This window comes from Empidonax traillii, unplaced genomic scaffold, assembly GCF_003031625.1.
Source record: "Empidonax traillii isolate 1590-97213 ecotype Southwest subspecies unplaced genomic scaffold, ASM303162v1 scaffold83:size2986645, whole genome shotgun sequence".
NCBI classification, from domain to species: domain Eukaryota; kingdom Metazoa; phylum Chordata; class Aves; order Passeriformes; family Tyrannidae; genus Empidonax; species Empidonax traillii.
The window spans coordinates 152,496-173,256 of record NW_020955276.1 but is presented as its reverse complement, the minus strand read 5'-3'; the positions used below and the strand labels follow the sequence as shown (position 1 = coordinate 173,256).

Here is a 20,761-nt window from a genome sequence, read left to right as displayed (position 1 = left end):
GTGTTAATATCTCTGCTGTTTTGCTGATTAGCCCATTCTAATGATGCACCATTGGTATGTGTCCTTCAAGGATGTTAAGGTTAGTTTTTTGGCCAAAGGAAAAAGGGACGCACATCCTGCTGGTTCTGCTCCATGAAAAGCCCTGCAGGTCAATAGCAATGTTTCTATTTTTCTTATTATTAGTTCTTTAATGTAATTGTTATTAGCAAATGCATTCATATTCTACTAAATCAAGTGCCACATCACAAAACAGGCCACTAGACTGGTTCATTATTACATTTTTCAAATAAACACCTGCCCTAAACTCAAATACCAATAAGCCATTTTAGATTTTGCATATGAACCAGGCTTTTATGAGCACTTTTGGAAATCTAATAATGCCTGGCCATTAGGGAGAAAATGCAGCTTACTGAAGCTAAGCCTGGTCTAGTTTCCTGCTGGATTTTATTTTCCAGATATGCAAAAACAATGAAGTAGCAGACAAACATTTTTAACTGAATGAAAAAATACTACTACATATATATACTTAACTACATTTTTATGTTACAATAGGAAGGATTTTCTCTTATCTAGTTCTCATTACATACATTTGTTGTATTTTCACTTAGGTGTGTATTTTCCCTCTGTCATGAGTGGAAAATAATTGAGCTGAAACCACTCATGACATCAGAGGATAAACATGTCTGCCCGTATTCATAAAAATGAAGACAAAGAACTTGGCTTATCCTAGAAGCTTAATTTGGAAAGTTACTAAAATTAGATTAGACAAGTTCTGGATCATATTTCAGAGAGGTATAAAGTACAGCTTATTTAGAGAGGACAGGTCTTTTCACCTTATCTGTTATTCACCACACATCCTGCTTTTCTAGCGAAGTAAAAAAATTTCACACTTCCTATCAACCACTCAGGAATTCACACACTGTTAGGGTGAGGTTTAGCTACAGAATTTAAAGCTTTATTTTTGTCCCCTCATTTCATTACCTTACTCATCTGATATACAGTGTTTTCAACAGTAACTTACCCTTTCTCCTGCTGGGAAAAGAGCAATGCAACAGGTCTTTTTATTTGGTGGATTTTGGTAAAGACATAAAATTCAGTTCCATGACACTAAGCATGCACTAATAGCACTTTGTTGCAAAGGCTGATAATTACTAAAAGCATCAGACTTTTCACTTCTACTTTATTATGCACACAGCTATTGCAATCTCAAAGAAGAAGTAGAAAATTAAGGGGTTAAGTTGTCTGGAAGGGAAATCATTTATGTCGTGATGTGATTCTACATTTGCATGTTGAGGAGAGTCAGTGCTTTGTCCACAAATGGCCTTGATATTTCCAAAACCATTTTTGCACTCTGTGGGTTACTAAAGACTGACTATCACCTTCAGTGACACCCAGACTATGGCCTCAAAAAGTGTGCTGGGAAACAGGAGGGGATGTTCAATGGCAAGAATTCGTATCAGAATATGCAAGCTCTTCAATGAATTAAGGAAATCACTTTATAGTAATTGTTTTACTTATGTGGGATCTATCAACTCCATTATGGTTACATGACACATTTTTCTATTGTACTATATATCCTACAGTTTGCTGAGATATACTAAACACAACCTTACATTAGCTAGATTGAATAGTGCCAGCAGTGAAACCTTGGGCTGAGGACTGCACAACAAACTTATTTTTAACAGAAAAATAAGAGCCAAGTCCAATGAGATTCCAGTTCTCCATCGTCTCTTCTTTGTGGGAGCCATTAGTGGGATGACAGGGTGTAGACTCTCTTCTACACTCAGATCTTACATCTTTATTTTCCCAGAAAAAGTGCAAGTAGTGCTTACACTACTTACTAAGAAATCAAGGAGAGCAAGGAAAAACACAAGAAAAACAAAACTTGTTTTATTAAAAAATATATAATTGTGAATATCATTGTAATAAATAATTTTCACCTCTGTATGATCCTCCCCAAAAAGCTATGTATCTAACAAAATGTAGCGTAATAATAACTTAAGAAATGGCATCCAGGAGCATGTTTCCCCTGCATTTCTAAGGTAATCACATATATCACATATATCACGTGTATTTCATGTCCTAGAAGTAAGAAGGTTTTCTTTCTTCTATTCCCAAGATGAAGAAAAAGACCTCCAAAACAAGAGCTCTTCTTTCTGAATGTATAAATAGTTACATTATCCCCAAATTGTAAATCAGGAGAGTAATGAGCAGTAACCAATTAGTGCCAGCTGTATCGCAAGGAATTTTAATTACCAAAACAATTTTAAGAGAAAGAGATCAAAAGCTCAGTATTATTTAATTTCTAAACTATAGTTGCAAAGAGGGTTACAGCATTTTTTTCAGGCTTTGCTGTGAGTATCTGGTATTTGAAAGTCAGAAAATGCCCTGTATGTATGGTATCTTGTCTTGTTGTACCATTATCTTTTATAAGGATCAGAGTATTGAAAAAAATCTTTAAAAGCTGGAAAACAAAATCTCTGCAGGTAATTGAGAGCTCAGGTGAGGAAGGAAAAAAAAAAAAAAGTCTAGAAGATGACCTATCAAGAACTAGCTATGAAATTCATGATAGTCATAGATCTAAAGTGCTTTACCTTAAAGACATTTTCAATGAAATGTGTCTTTGAAAGACATATTTCTCTTTTGTGTCTCTTTGAAAGACACATTTGCCTAAACTTGTAAGGTGGAAACTTGGATATTTAAATAAATACCTCAATATTTAGTCCCATATACAGAAGCCTGAATCCAAGGACTTTTTATGCTATAATTATTTTAACTTCATTGCATTTTTTCCAAGTTACAACAATTAGAAGACTGCCATCACACAATAGAAACAAAAAATTAATATCCCCTTCAATAGATAGAACACAGAATATCTGAGCTGTCAGATCTTCACCACAGAGGAAAAAAACTTCCCCTGCTTTCTCTATCTAGGTCTTCTCAACTTGCATATCTGTAAAAGGAAGAATTATATTAAATAATTATCAAAATATCAAATTACTGAATGATGAAGTTACAAAACAATTCATGGGTTTGGGCCTCTTTCCTAGAGTTTGGAGGTACCAAAAAAATGTCCTTCATTGTTGAAATTAAAGATCTAAGTGAAATTAGATAAAAGACTGAAGAGAAGAAGATGATCATGGGAGGAAATGAAGTATAGTTCAAATACATTGGTGGGAAGTGCTCTTTAGCAAATACAGTGAAATTGCTATTGTTCACTTTTCTTTTAAAAGCTTTTTAAATTCTTTCAAACACATTCAGTGCTTTATCTGTCAGTATCAGTGTCAGCATATACCCTGACTCTTTAACTTGGAGATTTATACCTGCAGGACCAGCAGGCTTATCTGTAAGTTTACTGCAGTGAAGTGTAGCAGGGAAGGATTTGGGATGTAATTAGTGCAAATGCTCTAGAAGTCAGCAAGAACACGAAAGAAAAAACTCAATAATTTCACCCTTCTGTTCCATACCACAGCATGTTTCAGAGATTTCAGAAATTTGGTCATACATTTTCTTGTTTTGCCAAGACAGGATCTCACAGCTTGAGACTTGCTCAAGTGGCTCTGATGGGTTACTGTCTCCTTCCCCACTGTGTGTGAGCAACTGTTTCTACAGCAAAAGTGTGAACTAGAAAAATAGACTGATTTTGGTTATAACTCCACATCACATTTTCCTTTGTATATCTTTTCTACTTTAAAAACGAGATTCATTATTTGATGTAACAAACAGTACACAATGAGTTATGACGATGAGTTCGTAAGACAGAGAATGGGAGGTTGAATTTGTCTTGAAGGCTCTGTCTTTTGAAACAAGGGGGTAAATAAACCAGCTATGAGGCAAGGCTCTGATGACCACGGATGATTTATGCTGCGTATAATTTGCTGTTTTTTCCCCTTTGTCATTTAAACTTACATTTCAGCTCTCTGTCTTCAAAAGAAGCGTCTCTGCCATCACGTGTATCCTTATCTTTTGATAGCTCTTTAAGCAAACAACATAAAACAAATAACAGTGAGCACAGCTTAAACTTTTCAAAAAGTGATAAATCTTTACTAAAAACTGCCATTGCAGGTTGCCCAGGAACTAAGTGACTTAAATGCAGAGTAGGAGAACCAATTAACCCCAAATGCTGTGTCCATTTGGGCAAGTATTCTCAGGACAGGTTTTCTTAGGAAAAACCCAAACTGCCAGTATGAACTAATTTTCACACAGCAGTCTAATCTGAGGTGGTCTCCAAATAAAAGCATACAACAAATTAAAAATAAATCAACCAGTAGCCATCATAAGAGACAACAAAATTATTTTAATCTCTTCTCTCCCTTTTAATCTCTTCTCTCCCACAGTAATCTCTTCACTCTTTCCTTCATTTTTCACTGTCATAGTGCTACTAGTGTTACTAAGCTTCACTCATAAATAGCACCAGTATCCCAACATGAGGAAAAAGAAACTGTTAGGGAAGCTAAAGCTTATTCTTGTGTTTCTTTCAACAGAGCCAAACCCTCTGTCATGAATATTATGACAGAGACTCTCCAGTGCACACTATAATATTGGAGAAAACACAAGACTATGCCAATATGGTTCAAATTGCAGACAGAGTTTGCACACCAGGACGTGGTGCCATCCTGAGGTATAAGCTCCAGGGAGCATGTCCCATCCTATTGCAGACTTTCCAAAACACAGCATACCGTTCTGTCCTTTTCTTATGCATATCAAGAATGCATCTGCTTCTGGAATAAGTATGCTTTTCTTTCATATTTTCCTTTCAATAAGCTAACATAGTAATAAAAAGCCTCTCTTCAATTGTAATTTATCATTGTTACATAAACAGTAGAAAAGCAAAATCAAAGTTGAATTTAAATCCCCATATGGTTGTCACCATTACAAAGTAAATTCTCAAGCAATTATTTCCACAAGAATCACACTGAGATTTATGCCATATGTACATACTTTTTATTGATGAACTCGACACAGGTGTTCTGTTGTCCTTATTTGCTCTAGCTGAAAAGAGAGAAAAAATTCAAAAAGAAAACAAACCACTTACTTTAGATCTAACAGGGGGCTTAAGCACACTGTTGGGGGAGGCACATTTAATGTAATCATTGTTTCCTAAAACACTAAACTTCTTCAAAGACTTGGAAATAAATTCTTCAGTGGCCCCAGTCTCTCCATTTCCTTTCCAACTTCCTTTCCTTCTTCCTAAGTCAGAACTCCATTCAATCTATACACTTACATCACTGGAAAATACTTGTTCAAAGGGTTTTCCGCTGTGTATTTTCACCCATAATTTGAACATATCAGACAACAAGGAACAAAAAGAGGATCACCTTCTCAGAGCTTTTTTGGGGGAAAAAAGCCCATATTCCATTTCTGTTCTGAAAGAATCAATTATCTGGTCATCTGGGACAGCTTGGATTTTAAAACAAAAACCTGCTGGTACTGCTTTAGTTTCTGAATCAACTTGTAGTTTATCACATGCACACACACACACACACACGCATTAAATCTACATATACACATGTAACATAATCATGACAATCATATACATCCTGACATGTATCGCATATAGAGCCAATAATAAATATTAGTCAGGCAGCATGGAAAACTTCTGACCTTCACTGAAATCCCCAGCGGGAACCTTTTGAGAAGTCAAGGATTTTGCTGTCCCTTCTTCCTCTTTCATGTTCTGCTCCTATTCATATCATGTTCTTATGACAAGTATATTCTTATACAGGCAGGGTTATCTACAGGCCTTCTGCAGTCTGTTAGCATCACCTGCAAGCCTATTAAACTTATGAACACTTCTCCCATGACATGTTTCCATAGCATCCCCACCAAAAAAAAAGAAAAAAGTAACAGTACTTTTTTCAGGTTAAGCAACAAGTTTCAAACATTTATTTTCTTTATTCTGGGGGCTAACCATATTCTTTTCATACTCAGATACCCTAAAACAGATTTATACAAGTTTTTTCTTTGGTTATCTAAGAAGGAAAACTAAATTATTGCCAAGGCTTTAATTTTTCAACATACTGTGATGCTGAAAATGTCCTATTCAAGGTAGTGAAGTGAACTGAAGAAACTGAAAACCTAGCAAGGGAATTAATCAAGTGATATGAAGCCCGAGATGGAATATTCCCTTTTGTGAAAAAAATCCTTCATACTTAACACCTTTGACATATAGCTTCCTATGCAGTCCGCAGTTTTTACAGTATTTTGACCAGAATAAATATATATGTAGAATTCATAACAATTGGATCACTTTAAAAAACAGTCAGAGTTCAGTGAAATTTTTCAGAAAATGCAGGGGAAAAAAAACCTAAAAAACCTCCAGTACCCTGCCTGCTGATAGTATTCTGGTCCCCAGTCAAAAGGAAGGACACTAAATAGGAAACTTCCATTTTCAGTAGGTGAATAAACTGCACTTTGAAGTTTAAATAGATTATACACTAAACTTACTGCTCTACATTGTTATCTATAACAAAAATTAACAGACATGCAAGGGCACGTGGTTTGTGAAGGACTGATAACCTGTTCCACTCTGTTAACTTGCTAATATTTAACTAAGTCCAATAAAAAAAAAATAAATAGTTTATGTGCTAAAAAATTAAGTTATTTCTGGACAAAAGATCTAAGGCAGACTTTTATTCTCTCATTCCACCTCAGTGAGGATGAATTAACAGAACAGATTAATAATAACTGAGATGTTCTAAAATAAATAACTTGAATACCTTTTCTTATGCAGAGCATAAATAGAAGCCCTGATCCAACAAAAGCAGTAACAATGAGAGTTGCTCCAACAAAGCGTCTGTTCTCAGTCCACAGATTGCCATCAGCTGAATCTTCAAGAAAAAGAAGTGGGGAGTATGACATTACATAATTGCATGAGCTCCTCTCTTTTTCTTTCATTTTCACCACATTAATTTTGCTACAAGCAGTTCAGATATGATAAGAGCATTACAGATCGTGTCTATGGTCAGGTGCTCATGATGCACTTAACCATACTTTGTTCAAATAAAGGAGAAAAAAGGATGAAACATTATGATGGGTTAATTAACTGGGTTGGAAGAGACCTCCGAGATCATCAAGTTCAACCCTTGATCCAACCCCACTGTGATTACTTGATCATGGCACTCAGTGCCACATCCAGCCTCATCTTAAAAACCTCCAGGGACAGTGAATCCACCACCTCTCTGGGCAGGCCATTCCAACGCCTGATCACTCTCTCTGTAAAGAACTTCTTTCTAATATCCAACCTAAAACTCCCCTGGCAGAGCTTAAGCCTGTGCCCTCTTGTCCTATTGCTGATTGCCTGGGAGAAGAGACCGACCCCCACCTGGCTACAACCTCCTTTCAGGTAGCTGTAGAGAGTGATGTTAATATTTGTCTTTGTTCCCTGCATTCCATGTGGTAGTGCCTTTGATTCTCATCACACATCCTGCATGTCACCAAGGATGTGTTATATCTAGTTTAGTTTCCCATCAGGACTAAAGGAAAAAGCTAATTGAGAAAGAGAACAGAAAGTCCCTTTCATCCGGTAAAGCTCTGAATGCAAAGGATAAGTGGTCTCCTTGAATCCCAGAGGCTTTTTTTGTTAAAAACAAACTTGCCCACTGAAAGGATGACTTAGCTTTCTCACTCTCACCTGCCTGTTGTCAAACCTTGTCAGGCCCAAAAAGCGTGCCAGCACAGGCGTTTTTAGAACTAGGTGATGAACAGGACCGTGGAAACAACCTGACCAAGTAACAGTCTGATAAACAGAAGTATTGTTGTTTGAATCTCCAAGTTTGTTGAAAGTATATCAGGCTACAAGGCAGAAAAGAATAATCAAAAGCAAAAGCAGTAGGGGTGCAGCCCAGTAAAAGGTCTAATGAGAATCTGTATTGGTCTTGTTCATTCATGCATTTTCCTTCAATCTAGACTTTATGAGGAAAAAGAACCTGTGTACAATTAGTTAAATTTAAATATGCTCAAGGCAAAGGCTGTAATGGCAAGCAAAGACCATATTTTTCTAATTTATTTGACAGTAATCATCAGCAAAATAGAATATTCTTGGAAGATGCATTTAATTTATATGAGAGAGTTTTATTTTCAGTCTCTGAGCTAAACGTCTTTCAAATAAGGGAGCTTTTTTAAAATTTAGACTTGATTTTCGTATAACTGCAGGTCATGCAAAATTCCTGCCCTTGAATTCTGACCCTACATTCATTATGAACATGTCAGTACGATGGAAGTGTAAATTAATAACAAAACAACACAGGTATTTCTTTTTAGACTTTTCAAAATTAGCATAGAGAAACAAATCATGGCTGATTCAACTGGGACAAAATTGCATAGCACCTTGAAGTGTATTACTATAAATGAAATTTAGAAATGTTACCTGCTATGTGTAAAATGGCAGATGTATTTTCTTGCAGCTCTTTATTCCAGAATATACAGTAAAATATCCCATCAATTCTACTTTTGATTGTGAGGGTACTTGTCACACGATACAACTGATCCCTTCCAGTTTCATAACTTGTGTTTGCCTTATCAGTCAGATCTTCATGGTCTCCATTTTGCCATATCACTTCAGCTTCTGGGTATCCTTCAGACTGACATGTCAACTTCCATTCGTTGTGTCCTGTGCTCACCACTCTTTGGGTTATAGTTCTGTAAGGAGCTAAACAGATGGAAGAAAATGATTATTGGTAGGAAGCTAGAAGAACAGCATATATTAAATGCAACACCCCTTTTCTTTATCCCCAACATCCAGGGTCAAGTTTCAGCTTGACTTTGTCAAATAATATCCTTGACAGAAAAAGTAAATATCACTACAGTGTCTGTGCACTAGCTTTATGGTCTTTGTACTGTCTAATAGATTTTGCAACACCATTCCTCACTGGGGAAATAAAGGACAGAATGTGGATACAACCTAAACAGAAACACTCATTTATACAGCTGCACAAGCCCTATTAGGCAGCTCCTGTCTCTGGAGAGGTTTATTTAACTACTAATCCAGATGTGTCCTACTTCAGGGTCTCCTCTGAAATCTTTTAGCAGAATTAGACAGTACTGAACCTCTCTGGTAGTGGCACACTCACCCTTAACTTTCAAGTGGATTGTCTTGTAGTCAGCTCCCCTATAGCCAATAACACAGTGGTAAATGCCTGCATCTCTGAGCTTCACATCAGTGATCTGAAGGAGAGACTGTCCCAAGTTCAGATTCTCTTTCAGCAATTTTATTCTTCCCTTAAAGTCATTGTGCTGACTTTTGAAGTCTTCCTCTCCTTTGAGAAGTACATAAACCAGCTTCTTTAACTCATCTTTCTTTTCCCAGCTGACACTTAACTCTCTGAACTTTAATTTCCCATTCACTGGAAATGTGCATTCCATGGTCACATTGTTCCCATATTCTACAGTGTAGAGTGACTGAGGAGCTTCAACAGTGAATAAAGCTGAAAAATAAAATTTGGAAGAAAACTTAATTTTCCAGTAATAAGCCTAATCTTTGAAGTCATGTCTTACCATATCCATGGGAAATTTTAAGGACCAAAGTTATCTGCTCTGTTCTGAAAAGCTGAACACTTTGGCATGCACTTGTATAAGTCTGGGACAAATTGGGCTACTTATACCTCCAGACACCTTTGTGCACACACATAGTGTGATGCTTTACTAAAAATAGTTGACTGTGTGTGTAGAGTCCCTCAGGTGTTGCTTTCAGAAGAGTGCCATTGTAACAGGCAACTGTTAGTGCCTAGGAATGTTATAGAGAAATGTTTTTGATTCTACACACAGTGCTAAAGAATATGGAACAGTTCCTAGGTTTTATGGTGCCAGTGAAACCTTCTGTGTAATGCAAAAGGTGCCTTGTCCAAAATGGTGTCTATGCTGGATCACTGACATAGATTTCAACCTGGCCCCATATGAAAATGCATATATCTAGTTTAATGTAAAAGCATGCTGAGATCTTTTTATTTAAAACATTAAGGAAGAAAAGCCAAAGAAGAAGGAAGAAAGCTAGCACCTGAAGGAACACTGAGGAATTAGCATTTCTGTGCTTATAAATGGAAAGAAAACATACCCAAACAGTCCTACAACTTGGCTTCTTACCATTAAGGACATTCCAGTAGAATAAAAATATATACAAAAGCAAAGGCCATTCCATGATGTAGATGGAATCTAAAATGAAAAAATAATAGACATGGACAAACATAAATACCTACTAATTTTCTAATTTGAACTGTAAAATACACTTTATAGTCAGTCCACACAGGGAACTGGGCAGAAGGCATTGAATTCCACTGTAGTTGAAAACAGGACAAAATTGCACCCAGTAGATAAAAAAGGCAGAAAGCTTCCTGCATGAGTCCAAAAGCCATGGGAAAACCAACTTATTTATTTGCTTTAAACATCTCTCCTTCAATATGTCAAAATAAATGCTTTATCAGTTAAACATAGGTTTTATACTCCTATACAACACTTTAACATTATAAAGTGTTTATTAACGTCAATTCATACACCTAACCTTCGCAAACCCACTGATTTTGGTAAGTGTATATTTTAAATCAGAACAACACTAGTATCCACCACTGCCATAACTTTTCAAATTACTGCCAAGAAAAATTCAAACTCACTTTAATGGAAATCTTTCATGAATAGAAAACTGTAGGATTTTATCTAAATAAAGTCCTAATTTTGGATATCCAAACAGTTACAAAAATAAGGAAAGATTGGCTTCAACTGTTTTCTAGTGGTAGTTTCAGAATTTGCATAGGAATTAGACAATTGCAATGACCATCACATTTCCTAACCCATGAATTCTATCTGGACCACGACTCAGCCATAACCATATTTGATAAGATAGTTGATCTTCTTTCTCTGATTGTTAACTTTAAGATGATAATAAAGTGACATTATTGTCCTGAATCATAAGACACCTGTGCCTTTACAGTGTCATGGCTTAAAGGAATTGGACTCCTCATAAGAATTTGATTCAAGCTACTTCTTTTCCTCTCATTGCTGCTCTCTGATGCCAATAGCTAGCTTACAGAAAGCAAAACATAAGGAGCTAAGAAAGGGATTCGATCTAATACATTGTTAGGCAGACATGAGCAATTACTAAAGCATGTAATAAAGGAAAAAGACAAAGATTCTCAGGGTGAAAGATCCAACTTATCAATAAATCTTAGGCTTTTTAGTGTGATTAGGTACCAAATTAATTCCTAAACCATAATCTAGGAATTAGTGCTTGAAAGCACTAGCAAATTGCTCCCTAATTCTATGGGTTCCCAAGAGTTTCTGGTGATGTGTTCACACAGGGATTCCTCTATCATGATGCCACCGCTTGAGTAACAAGCACTCCAGACCACCAACTAAGCTCCAAAGTAAAGCTTCTCACACAAGATAGAAGCATACTGATCTAACAGGTGTCCCATGATCACACTTACTGTGGAGACAAGCCTGCAGAAGAGCAAGTCACTGGTACTGGGTATTGGTGTGCACTCCCCATGTTGGAATGACTAGAGCTGTAGCACACTCAGACCCAAAATACTTTCTACTTTTTTTTTTTCTTTTTTTTTTAAGTAGAGGCTGTAGACTGCAAAGAACAAAGCACACTACTCAAAACAGCAGACTGTTCGGAACAAATATCATGGGCACTATACTCACAATACCCATATCCATGCATGCAACCTAAATCCACCTTTTTATCAGGAAATCTACATGCTGGCATAAACTCCAGAAGAGGTGTTTTGATTAACTCCTAGAAGACATATGACAGGTTAGCTGTTAAGACCCATGTTTATGTCCTGCAATTGCTGAAATTTAATTATTGTGCTTTCTTTCATTGCAGAGGAAAATAAGCCTTACAAGACAAAAAAGAAGTATGACTATTACTTACAAATTTCCTCAAGACCGAGAAAGTCTGCTGCTGTACTCAATCTTTCACTTTCAGAGAGAAAAAAAGTAGGTCCAGGTAAAATCCAAATGCACATGAAAAAAAATCCACTGCAATAACCATTACAGAACCTTCTCCTGTTTCATGCTGAGGCACAAGGATCCTCTGACTGGATGGGTTGAAGCCGTTTGAAACCTTGATGCCAATCAAAGCTCTTTACCAAATCTATCCGCTTGCTATTTTTCTTACAGAACCTACCACAATGCCCCTTCTCTCCTCCTGGAACTTCTGACAATTATGGCAAATAGTTTGATAAAAGCAAAATGTATTCACTGTGAAAAATGTTCCTCAGTATTGCTACTGCATGTTTCCCTCACAATCAAATGAAGATGACAGGAAAAAACAGAACTACTAGTCCAAAGACTTCATGTGAGAGAACTTAAATATTGATGTAACTCCACCTACTTCTTAAAGAAACTTCCCCATTATTGGAAAATTCCCCACTAGGTAAAATTTTATACTGCTAACAGTGATTCACTGTAACCAGAGACAGTAATGTTGGGAAAATTAGTACCTAAAATACAGTAGTAATCTCAAGCAGTAGCAAACAGCAGCTAACAATGACTAGACATTTCTACACAACTTACTTATGTCTTTAAAGGTCATAGCAATAAGAATAATATAGGAATAACAGGAATATTGGGAAGAACATTTGCTTACTCTCCTCTGGTAAGGACAGATACTCTCTCCCCAGGATTTGAGCACAGTGAAGGCCTCTTGCCTTGCTACTGTGTAGTGAAAGCCTATGCACCAGCTTCACAAAAAGCAGGGAGCACAGTCTTTTCCATTTTCTTGATTCTAGAAGTCTTTTGAGAATAAAGAAAAAATCCCAGATATTAGAAGCCAAAGGAGGTACTCACATTAACTTGTGGACCGCAGTGGGAGAACCAGGTGCACAAAATACAACTTCAAACTTATGCTTCAGTGTAAGCTCACTCACTTAGATTGTCCTTGCATATCTCAAAAAAGGGCCGAGGTTCTCAGAAGAGTTAAATGACTACTTAAAAGTGTTTTCTTCTTTCCACTTGACAGCCCACTCACAGTATCTGTCATAGAAGCAAAAATACGTAATAAACTGGTTAGAGTTAACCTTTTTACTTGATGTGTTAGATGAACATGGAAACAGTGGTATATAAAATAGCTCAGTGTAACACTTAGGTTCTCACAACCTGAAACTACCCTCAGGAGGTTGAGGGGGTGGATTTTCGCAATAGGTGAGACTGATGAATATTAATTTCCACTGATTTTTTGACTTTGGGCTTAAAAATAGGTTTAATGATATTGTCTCAGAAAAAAAGCATGCAACAAAGAGACATTGAAACACATTTGTAAAAGACTGAGACAACAGAAGCTCCTAATGTAGCTACCTTTCAGTGTCGGGGATTACTTTTTCTTTGCTTACCTTGAGGGTTGCTTTTTCCATTTAAGTGTTTAGTAGCAAATAAAAGACCAGGACAGATGGGGTTTTTGTTTGGGTTTTGTTTGTTTGTTTAATTTTGCTTCATACACACGCAATCTCATCATATACATACACACATACACCTACATGCACACAAACACATTTTACAGCACCGTTCTGTTCTGCGGTTGCTGAAGTTTGTTTGGGACTGTTTGTTTGTTTGTTTTTACCTGTTTTGCAACAAGTTACCCCGACAGCTATCCCAGTCCTGCCTGTCACTGAGCATCCTCAAGCAAAGCAAATGCTCTCATGGAGAACGTGCGGAGAAAGGATCCGGCGGCCTTGCACGCCTCCCTGGGGAATCAGCTCCGTGCAGCAGCGGGATGGAGCTCCCACTGCCGACAGCCCCGCGTTCCCCCGAGCTGCGGGCCGGCTCCTCGCTGCCTGAAGAGTCCTCCCTGCCTGGCGGCTCCTCCTGTGTGGCGGCTCCCTCGGCCCGGCCTCCAGCTGGACTGCGTGTGTCACACCCAGGCCCCGAGCCGGCTCTTCCCTGCCCGCCCCCGCTGCGGGTTCGCCGGCGGTGGCAGCGCCGGGAACTCCTCCCGGATGCGGCCCCTTCGCGGAAAGCTGCCCGGAAAGTCCCGGTGCCCAGCTCCTGAACCTCGCTTCAGCCGGGGCTGGACACAGAGTGAGGGCCATTTGTCCATTCCTGAGAGACGTGCGCTGAAGAAAACGAAACCAAAAGCGGCACCTACGCCGCCTCCTGGCTTGTTCCCTTCACTTATCGGAAGGAGACGTTCTGGGAGCGAACAGCACGGGTCATCGGTCAGGCATTTGGCGCGTGCTTTTGTTTTTTCTTTCTTTCTTTTTAACACGATGAAATCATATTCTTCATTTCCCAGAAAGATGACTTGCTACTTAGGTGGCGGATGTGTCAAAGGACTGGGAATGTGGCTGATGACACAGCATCCCGGAGTGCAGGAGCTACATCCTGCTTCTCCAGAGACAAAGAAGCAATTCAACTTTATTTAAATAATTCTGTTCCATTCCACTTAAAGATCCTGCTGGGGGATAAAAGTCCAGTTTAATAACCTGATAATACAATATGGGAATATGGTGTGGTATAGGGTTTCTTTTCTGAGGTAATACTTCTTATGTTATAAGCCTAATAAGATCTCTATCATAACTTTAAGAAAGCAACCCTAAAATAAGAATATTACTCAGGACATTACCAGAGAACCAAGGAGCCATTGTGAGAAGTTTACTTATGAGTATATTTACAGGGTGGAATATAAAGCAAATACAAATTTGTAACCCATGGCAGCGTGCAGGTGGCAGATATGTGTACTGAAGGAGGGTAAGGACATCTGAACCCTTGCATTTCCATGTGTTAAGTATCAGGAAGGACATCCAAACTCCCCTGGTCTCTATGCCCTAAGTATGAGGTACTGCCACCTGCAATATGTAATTAATGGTTTTATGGGCCATAAGTGAACTGGTGGTTGAGAAGCCACTGGAATCCCTACCTTGAAACCATCAGGGTTTTTTGTTGATATAGACAATGCTGTCAAGGTGTTTGACAAAGATAGGTTTGATTGGGTTCAAATCTTCCAAATCATGTAATATGAGCCCCTCAGAGAGAAGGATGTGGAATGTTAGGTTATGCAGTACAAGCTCCTCTGAGCCACCCCCCAAACACACTCCCCCAGAGAGACAATGGGGTCCTGTTGTCCCAGCTGCTTCAAGGCCTTCACAGGGGATATCAGCACAACAGAGACCCATCTCCACAAGTGCAGAGAAGCATGGAGGCCTCAAGGCAGGTGGGAACCCAAATAAAGGACTCAGAGGAAGTTCATATTTTAATAAGCTTCAAATTGTTGAGCAATAAACATGACATTTATAAATGGCAAATTTACTTATAAAGTTAGTTATAATACATAAAGTTACAAAAGTCACAAAACCAGACGAAACAGTCACAAAACAGATGAGAAGTCTCTTTCCAGTAATAACAAAAAATTACCACAAAAACATTCCCGGAATGAAGAGGAAGCTTCTAGTTTATGATAAATGCTTTAGTTAAGAAGATTAGATAACATGGGGACTTATCCTGTAGCAAACAAAAAATGCTGTGTCAAAGCTAAAGGTTTAACTTTGTCCTATCATAGAATCATAGAATCATAGAATCATAGAATCATAGAATCATAGAATAGATTGGGTTGGAAAAGACCTCCAAGATCATCGAGTCCAACCCCTGATCCAACTCCAGTTACTATATCATGGCACTAAGGGTCACATCCAATCTCTTTTTAAAAACCTCCAGGGATGGTGAATCCACCACCTCTCTGGGTAGGCTGTTCCAATGCCTGATTACCCTCTCTGTAAAGAATTTCTTCCTAACATCTAACCTAAACCTCCCCTGGCAGAGTTTGAGCCCATGTCTCCTTGTCCTATTGTTGGTTGCCTGGGAGAAGAGACCAACCCCCACCTGGCTATAACCTCCCTTCAGGTAGTTGAAGAAAGTGATGAGGTCACCTCTAAGCCTTCTCTTCTCTATGTAGGTGCTCGGATTTTCAAAGTTGTCTAAATATATTCACACATTTCCTATTTTCAGAAGTCAAATAGTAAAACAAACCATAAAAATCTTCAAGGAAGCAATCACCCTTTTTTTTTTTTTTAATTAATATAAAGTATTAAATCTGGTTTGTTTTGCTGAACACTTATTCCTAAAATAAAAGTTATCTTCACATGTTAAAAAATAATTATCATGGAGTTAAAAATTGCTTACAGTCATTTGTGTTTACAGTCCATAGAACTTCTAGCATTCTCCAGTGAATATGCTATGGTAAAACAAGGAAATTGGCTTGCTAAATACTATGAGTTTAGAGCACTGATCTTCATTTCTTTCAAACTACTTAACTATTTTGATTGTGAGATTTTGGAATTTAATTTTGTAGATAATGTTTTCAGTTCAGTGGAATCAATCAGTCAAACTGATAGAGATGTAACCTGTTTTTCGTATTCTAATTCTACAGGCTGTCTCTAGCATGATATGCTTTCTTCTTAATATGGATTATGAAACTGAAGTGGATAATGAATTGGTTTATACCTAAATCATTATGGTAAAATTCAAACTGATGCATCCAAGTGTACTACATACAAAGATAAGAGGAAGAATGCTTGCTTTCTTTCAAACATTTCTTCTGGTTCTTATTCTGTCTTCCTTTTTCTTTCTCAAAATGTAAAAATCACATTTAACTTATCCAATAAACACCTGCATTAGCACAAATTATAATTATTTCCATTTTTAGTTTACTCAACTGATTTGCTTAAGTGCCACATCCAAAATTTCCAATACCTAATTATTTTTGGACCAACTTTCTGTGGAGAAAATACATCTTATAATTTAAGTATTTTTTAAAAGATGACAAGAACAAGGGAGACACGACTACCTGGCTAATGGCTGCCAGCTTGGCACTAGTGCAAAATGTCTTTATGACTGCACATGGGTCTTCGGTAATGGCAGCACTACCTACAGCTTTCTGAAGTAATAAAATACTGCTTGCCTTCAGAAACGCCAGCAATTTAACAGCACCATGTGCACAGCAATATCTGATGTTGTCTGATTTTTTTCTGTTATCTCCATATCATGACCTGACTGACTTGGAACCCGAATAGGACAGGCAATGTTCCCCAGTGTGGTGCCATGAGTATTGAAAACATAAGTGAAACCAATAACTCAGCTCATGTCTGGAGCAGCAAGTGGGTTTCAGCAAGGAGAGACAAGACCTCCAGCCCCTGTTGCAAACGGGCTCCTCCCCAGTGTCTGTAGTTTGGCGTGGCTCAAACCTGTCTCCCCTCTATGTGCCTAAACCACAGTAGTTTCTTATGCCCTGTTGAAACTACTCTCCATTCTCCTATGCTGCTTCTTAAATCCTTAATCCTTTCTCAAGAAACTAGTCCCATTTCTCGAGAAATCAGCCACATCATCACAGAATCACAGAATATGCCAAGTTGGAAGCGACCCAAAAGGATCATCAAGTCCAACTCCTAGCACTACAGCTATCCTCAGGAATCATATCCAAATGCTTCTCAAACTCTGCCAGGCTTGGCACTGTGAACACTTCCCTGATGAGCCTGTTCCCATGCCCAACCACCCTCTGGGGAAAGAACATTTTACTAATATCCAACCTAAACCTCCCCTGACACAACTTCAGCCTGTTTCCTTGGGTCCTGTCACTGGTCACCACAGAGAAGAGATCAGTGCCTGCCTCTTCTCTTCCTCTCACAAGGAAGTTGTAGATGGCCACGAGGTCTTCCCTCAGTCTCCTCCAGGCTGAACAGACCAAGTGACCTCATTATATTAACCCTTCCACTGAAACCAGACCTCTGCAGTACAGAGATCTACCAGAGCTTCAATACAGAGGTCTACTGCACTCTGAGACACCCTTCTGCTCAAGAAACTTGGACAGACCCAAATGGTTTTCTTGGCTGCAAGGGACCCAGGGTGTAGAGGTGGAGGGTAGCTTTAGTAACGTGCTTTGAAGGAAAATTTAATTCTCACAGATTTATCAGTGAGAGGCCCATAAATCACAGTTTTCTCTGATGAAGTCTAATTGTAAATGTGTGGGACAATAAAAAGAGTTTTTTCAAATATATTAATGGCAATAGGCATCATAGAAATATCATTGGCCCATTACAGGATGAAGATAGTCACCTCACAAACAGGGACAGAGATAAGAGAGAGGTGTTTAACACTCTTTTTGCCTCAATCTTCAACAAGGATGATGGACCAAGGGATCTCATTGCCCTGAGCTGGAGGACCATGACTGTGAGAACGATCAACTCCCAGTCAACCCTGAAACTGTGTGGGATCTGCTGCTCCAGCGGGATCCTTATAAATCTGTGGGGCCTGATTCATCCCAGAATCCTCAAAGGTCTGGTTGATATAATTGCAAAACCTCTCTTGATGATTTTTTAGTGGTCATGGGAATCCGGAGAGGTCCCAGCTGACTGGAAACTGTTAACATTGTCCAGATTTTCATGAAGGGCAAGAAGAAGGACCCTGGAAGTTACAAGTCTGTCAGTCTCACTTCAGTGACTGATAAAGCTGTTCTGGGAAGTATGGAAAAGCCTGGACGACAATGCAGTCGTTGGTCAGAGCCAGCATGGCTTCATGAGAGGAAAGTCCTGCTCATCAAACCTGATTTCCTCTTATGACAGGATATCCTCCCTCCTTGATCAAGGGAAGGCAGTTGATGTAATCTTTCTGGACTTCAGTAAAGCTTTTGGTATGTGTCTCACAATATCATGTTGGACAAAATGTCCAGGACACAGCTGGATAAACACATCAGTTCAAACACAGAGGGTAATAATGAATGGGGTAACACTAGACTGGTGACCTGTCACTAGTAGGGTTCCACAGAGCTCCATTTTGGGCCCTGTGCTCTTCAACATCTTCTTAAATGACTTTGGATGCAGGACTGGAAGGGATACTAAGCAAGTCTGATGAATGAAGATGACACAAATGTGGGAGGAGCTGTTGACTGCCTCAAAGGCAGGGAGGCCCTGCAGAGAGACCTCGACAAATTAGAGAACTGGGCAATCATGAACTGTATCAAGTTTAACAGGGGAAAGTGCTGGATTCTGCACCTGGAATGGGGCAACCCTGCATGTCCATACAGACTGTGGAATGAGATGCTGGAGAGCAGTGTCGGGGAAAGGGACCTGAGGGTCCTCATCGATGGCAAGTTGAATCTGAGTCAGGAGTGCCCTGGCAGCCAGGAGGGCCAACCCTCTCCTGGGGGGCATCAGGCAAAACATCACCAGCCAGTCAAGGGAGGTTATTGTTCCATTCTGCTCTGCACTGGGGCAGCCTCACCTTGACTATTGTGTCCAGTTTTGGGCACCACAATATAAGGAAGATACTAAGCTCTTAGAGAGTGTCCAAAGGAGGGCAGAGAAGATGGTGAAGGACCTTGAGGGGAAGCTGTGTGAGGAGCAGCTGAGGTCACTTGGTATGTTCAGCCTGGAGAAGAGGAGACTGAGGGGACACCTCATTGCAGTCTGAAACTTCCTCCTGAGGGGAAGAGGAGGGGCAGGCACTGATCTCTTCTCTGTGGTAACAAGTGACAGGACCCAAGGGAAAGGCCTGAAGTTATGTCAGAGGAGGATTAGGCTGGATATTAGAAAGAAGTTCTTCACCCAGAGGGTGGTTGAGCACTGGAACAGGCTCATCAGGGAAGTGGTCACAGCACCAAGCCTGACAGAGTTCAAGAAGCATTTGGAATATACTCTCAGGCACATGGTGTGACTTTTGGGAATGGCTGCAGGGCTAGGAGTTGAACTCGGTAATCCTTGTGTGTCCCTTCTTACTCAGCATATTCTGTGATTCTGCAAAGAAATATCGTCAGTGGCTGCTGGTGCAGTACTGCCATCTTATGCAGATAGGGAGTATGGCAAGAAATTTCTCCTCTGGAACTCTGCTGCATGAGAGACCCACAGAGAAATTAAGTTCTTTTTTAATACTGTAAAAAATTACAGGCATTTTCAAAATATCATTTAAAAAGTTCAAGTCCAAGTTACTTCAAGGTAAGCCTTGAAGTAAAAATGTTAGAAATTTTCCACAATAGAAAAACTATTACTTTTTCCTTACTTTTCTCTCACTTTTGCTGTGCTGGTAAGAAAATGAAAAACAGGGAAAATGGGAAGATAGCTGTCTTCTCAGTCTCTCTCTCTTTTTTTTTTTTTTTTCCCCCCGCAAACCAGAAATTTTTCAAAAATATTTGTATTTAGAAAATAACTAGACATCAGGAGATACAATATTTAAAAGTAATACTCACTACATCTGAATCTTGAACGAGAAGACACTTTTTCTGGAAAAACATTAATTCTTGTGGCAAGGGAAGATGTCAGATTTCTCTATGAAGTGCTGTTCAAGGTTCCAAGTATCTTCACAGGATCATGTTTGAAACTTTATTTCAACACTCTTTAGTGCCAAAAGAATTCTGGGAATTCTATCCCTTATTAGTATCATTTTTTTTAAAGTTAACTGACAGAGCATGATTTCTGACTCAACATTTTTACACTTTTTCAATTATGAAAATTTAATTTCTTTGGATATCAAAAACAGCCTTTGGTTATGGATGATGATGCCATGAAAACCTTCTGACACATGATGAAAGGCAGAGCGAGATAAGAAGCGTGCCAAAGGCATTTTTAATTCCTTTCCTTGCTGATTTATACTTAGTACCTGGATGCACCACTCCCGCATCGTGAGCCTGCCGGGGCCTGTGTGTGTGTTTCTGTGGGAAGAATTCCTCCAACTTTCTTGAGACAGCCTCTGTACACACGAAAAAAAAAAAGAAAAGAAAAAAGAAAAAAGGAAAAAAAAAAAGAAAGAAAAGATAATAAAAGAAAAGGGATCAGTGCCTGCGGGG

At 38.9% G+C, this 20,761-nt stretch overlaps 1 protein-coding gene across 1 annotated transcript; it reads right to left on the bottom strand.

Moving 5' to 3' along the window:
• Positions 1 to 2,775: 2,775 nt before the first annotated feature.
• CD274 (CD274 molecule) lies at positions 2,776 to 10,142 on the bottom strand. The gene is made up of 7 exons (XM_027881028.1): positions 10,081 to 10,142; positions 9,072 to 9,425; positions 8,369 to 8,650; positions 6,720 to 6,830; positions 4,942 to 4,992; positions 3,910 to 3,975; positions 2,776 to 2,953 (listed from the first exon to the last, which is right to left on the bottom strand). Exons 1-7 carry the CDS (start codon positions 10,133 to 10,135, stop codon positions 2,931 to 2,933), a joined length of 942 nt encoding a protein of 313 aa, XP_027736829.1. The 5' UTR covers positions 10,136 to 10,142; the 3' UTR covers positions 2,776 to 2,930.
• Between the last annotated feature and the right edge of the window lie 10,619 nt (positions 10,143 to 20,761).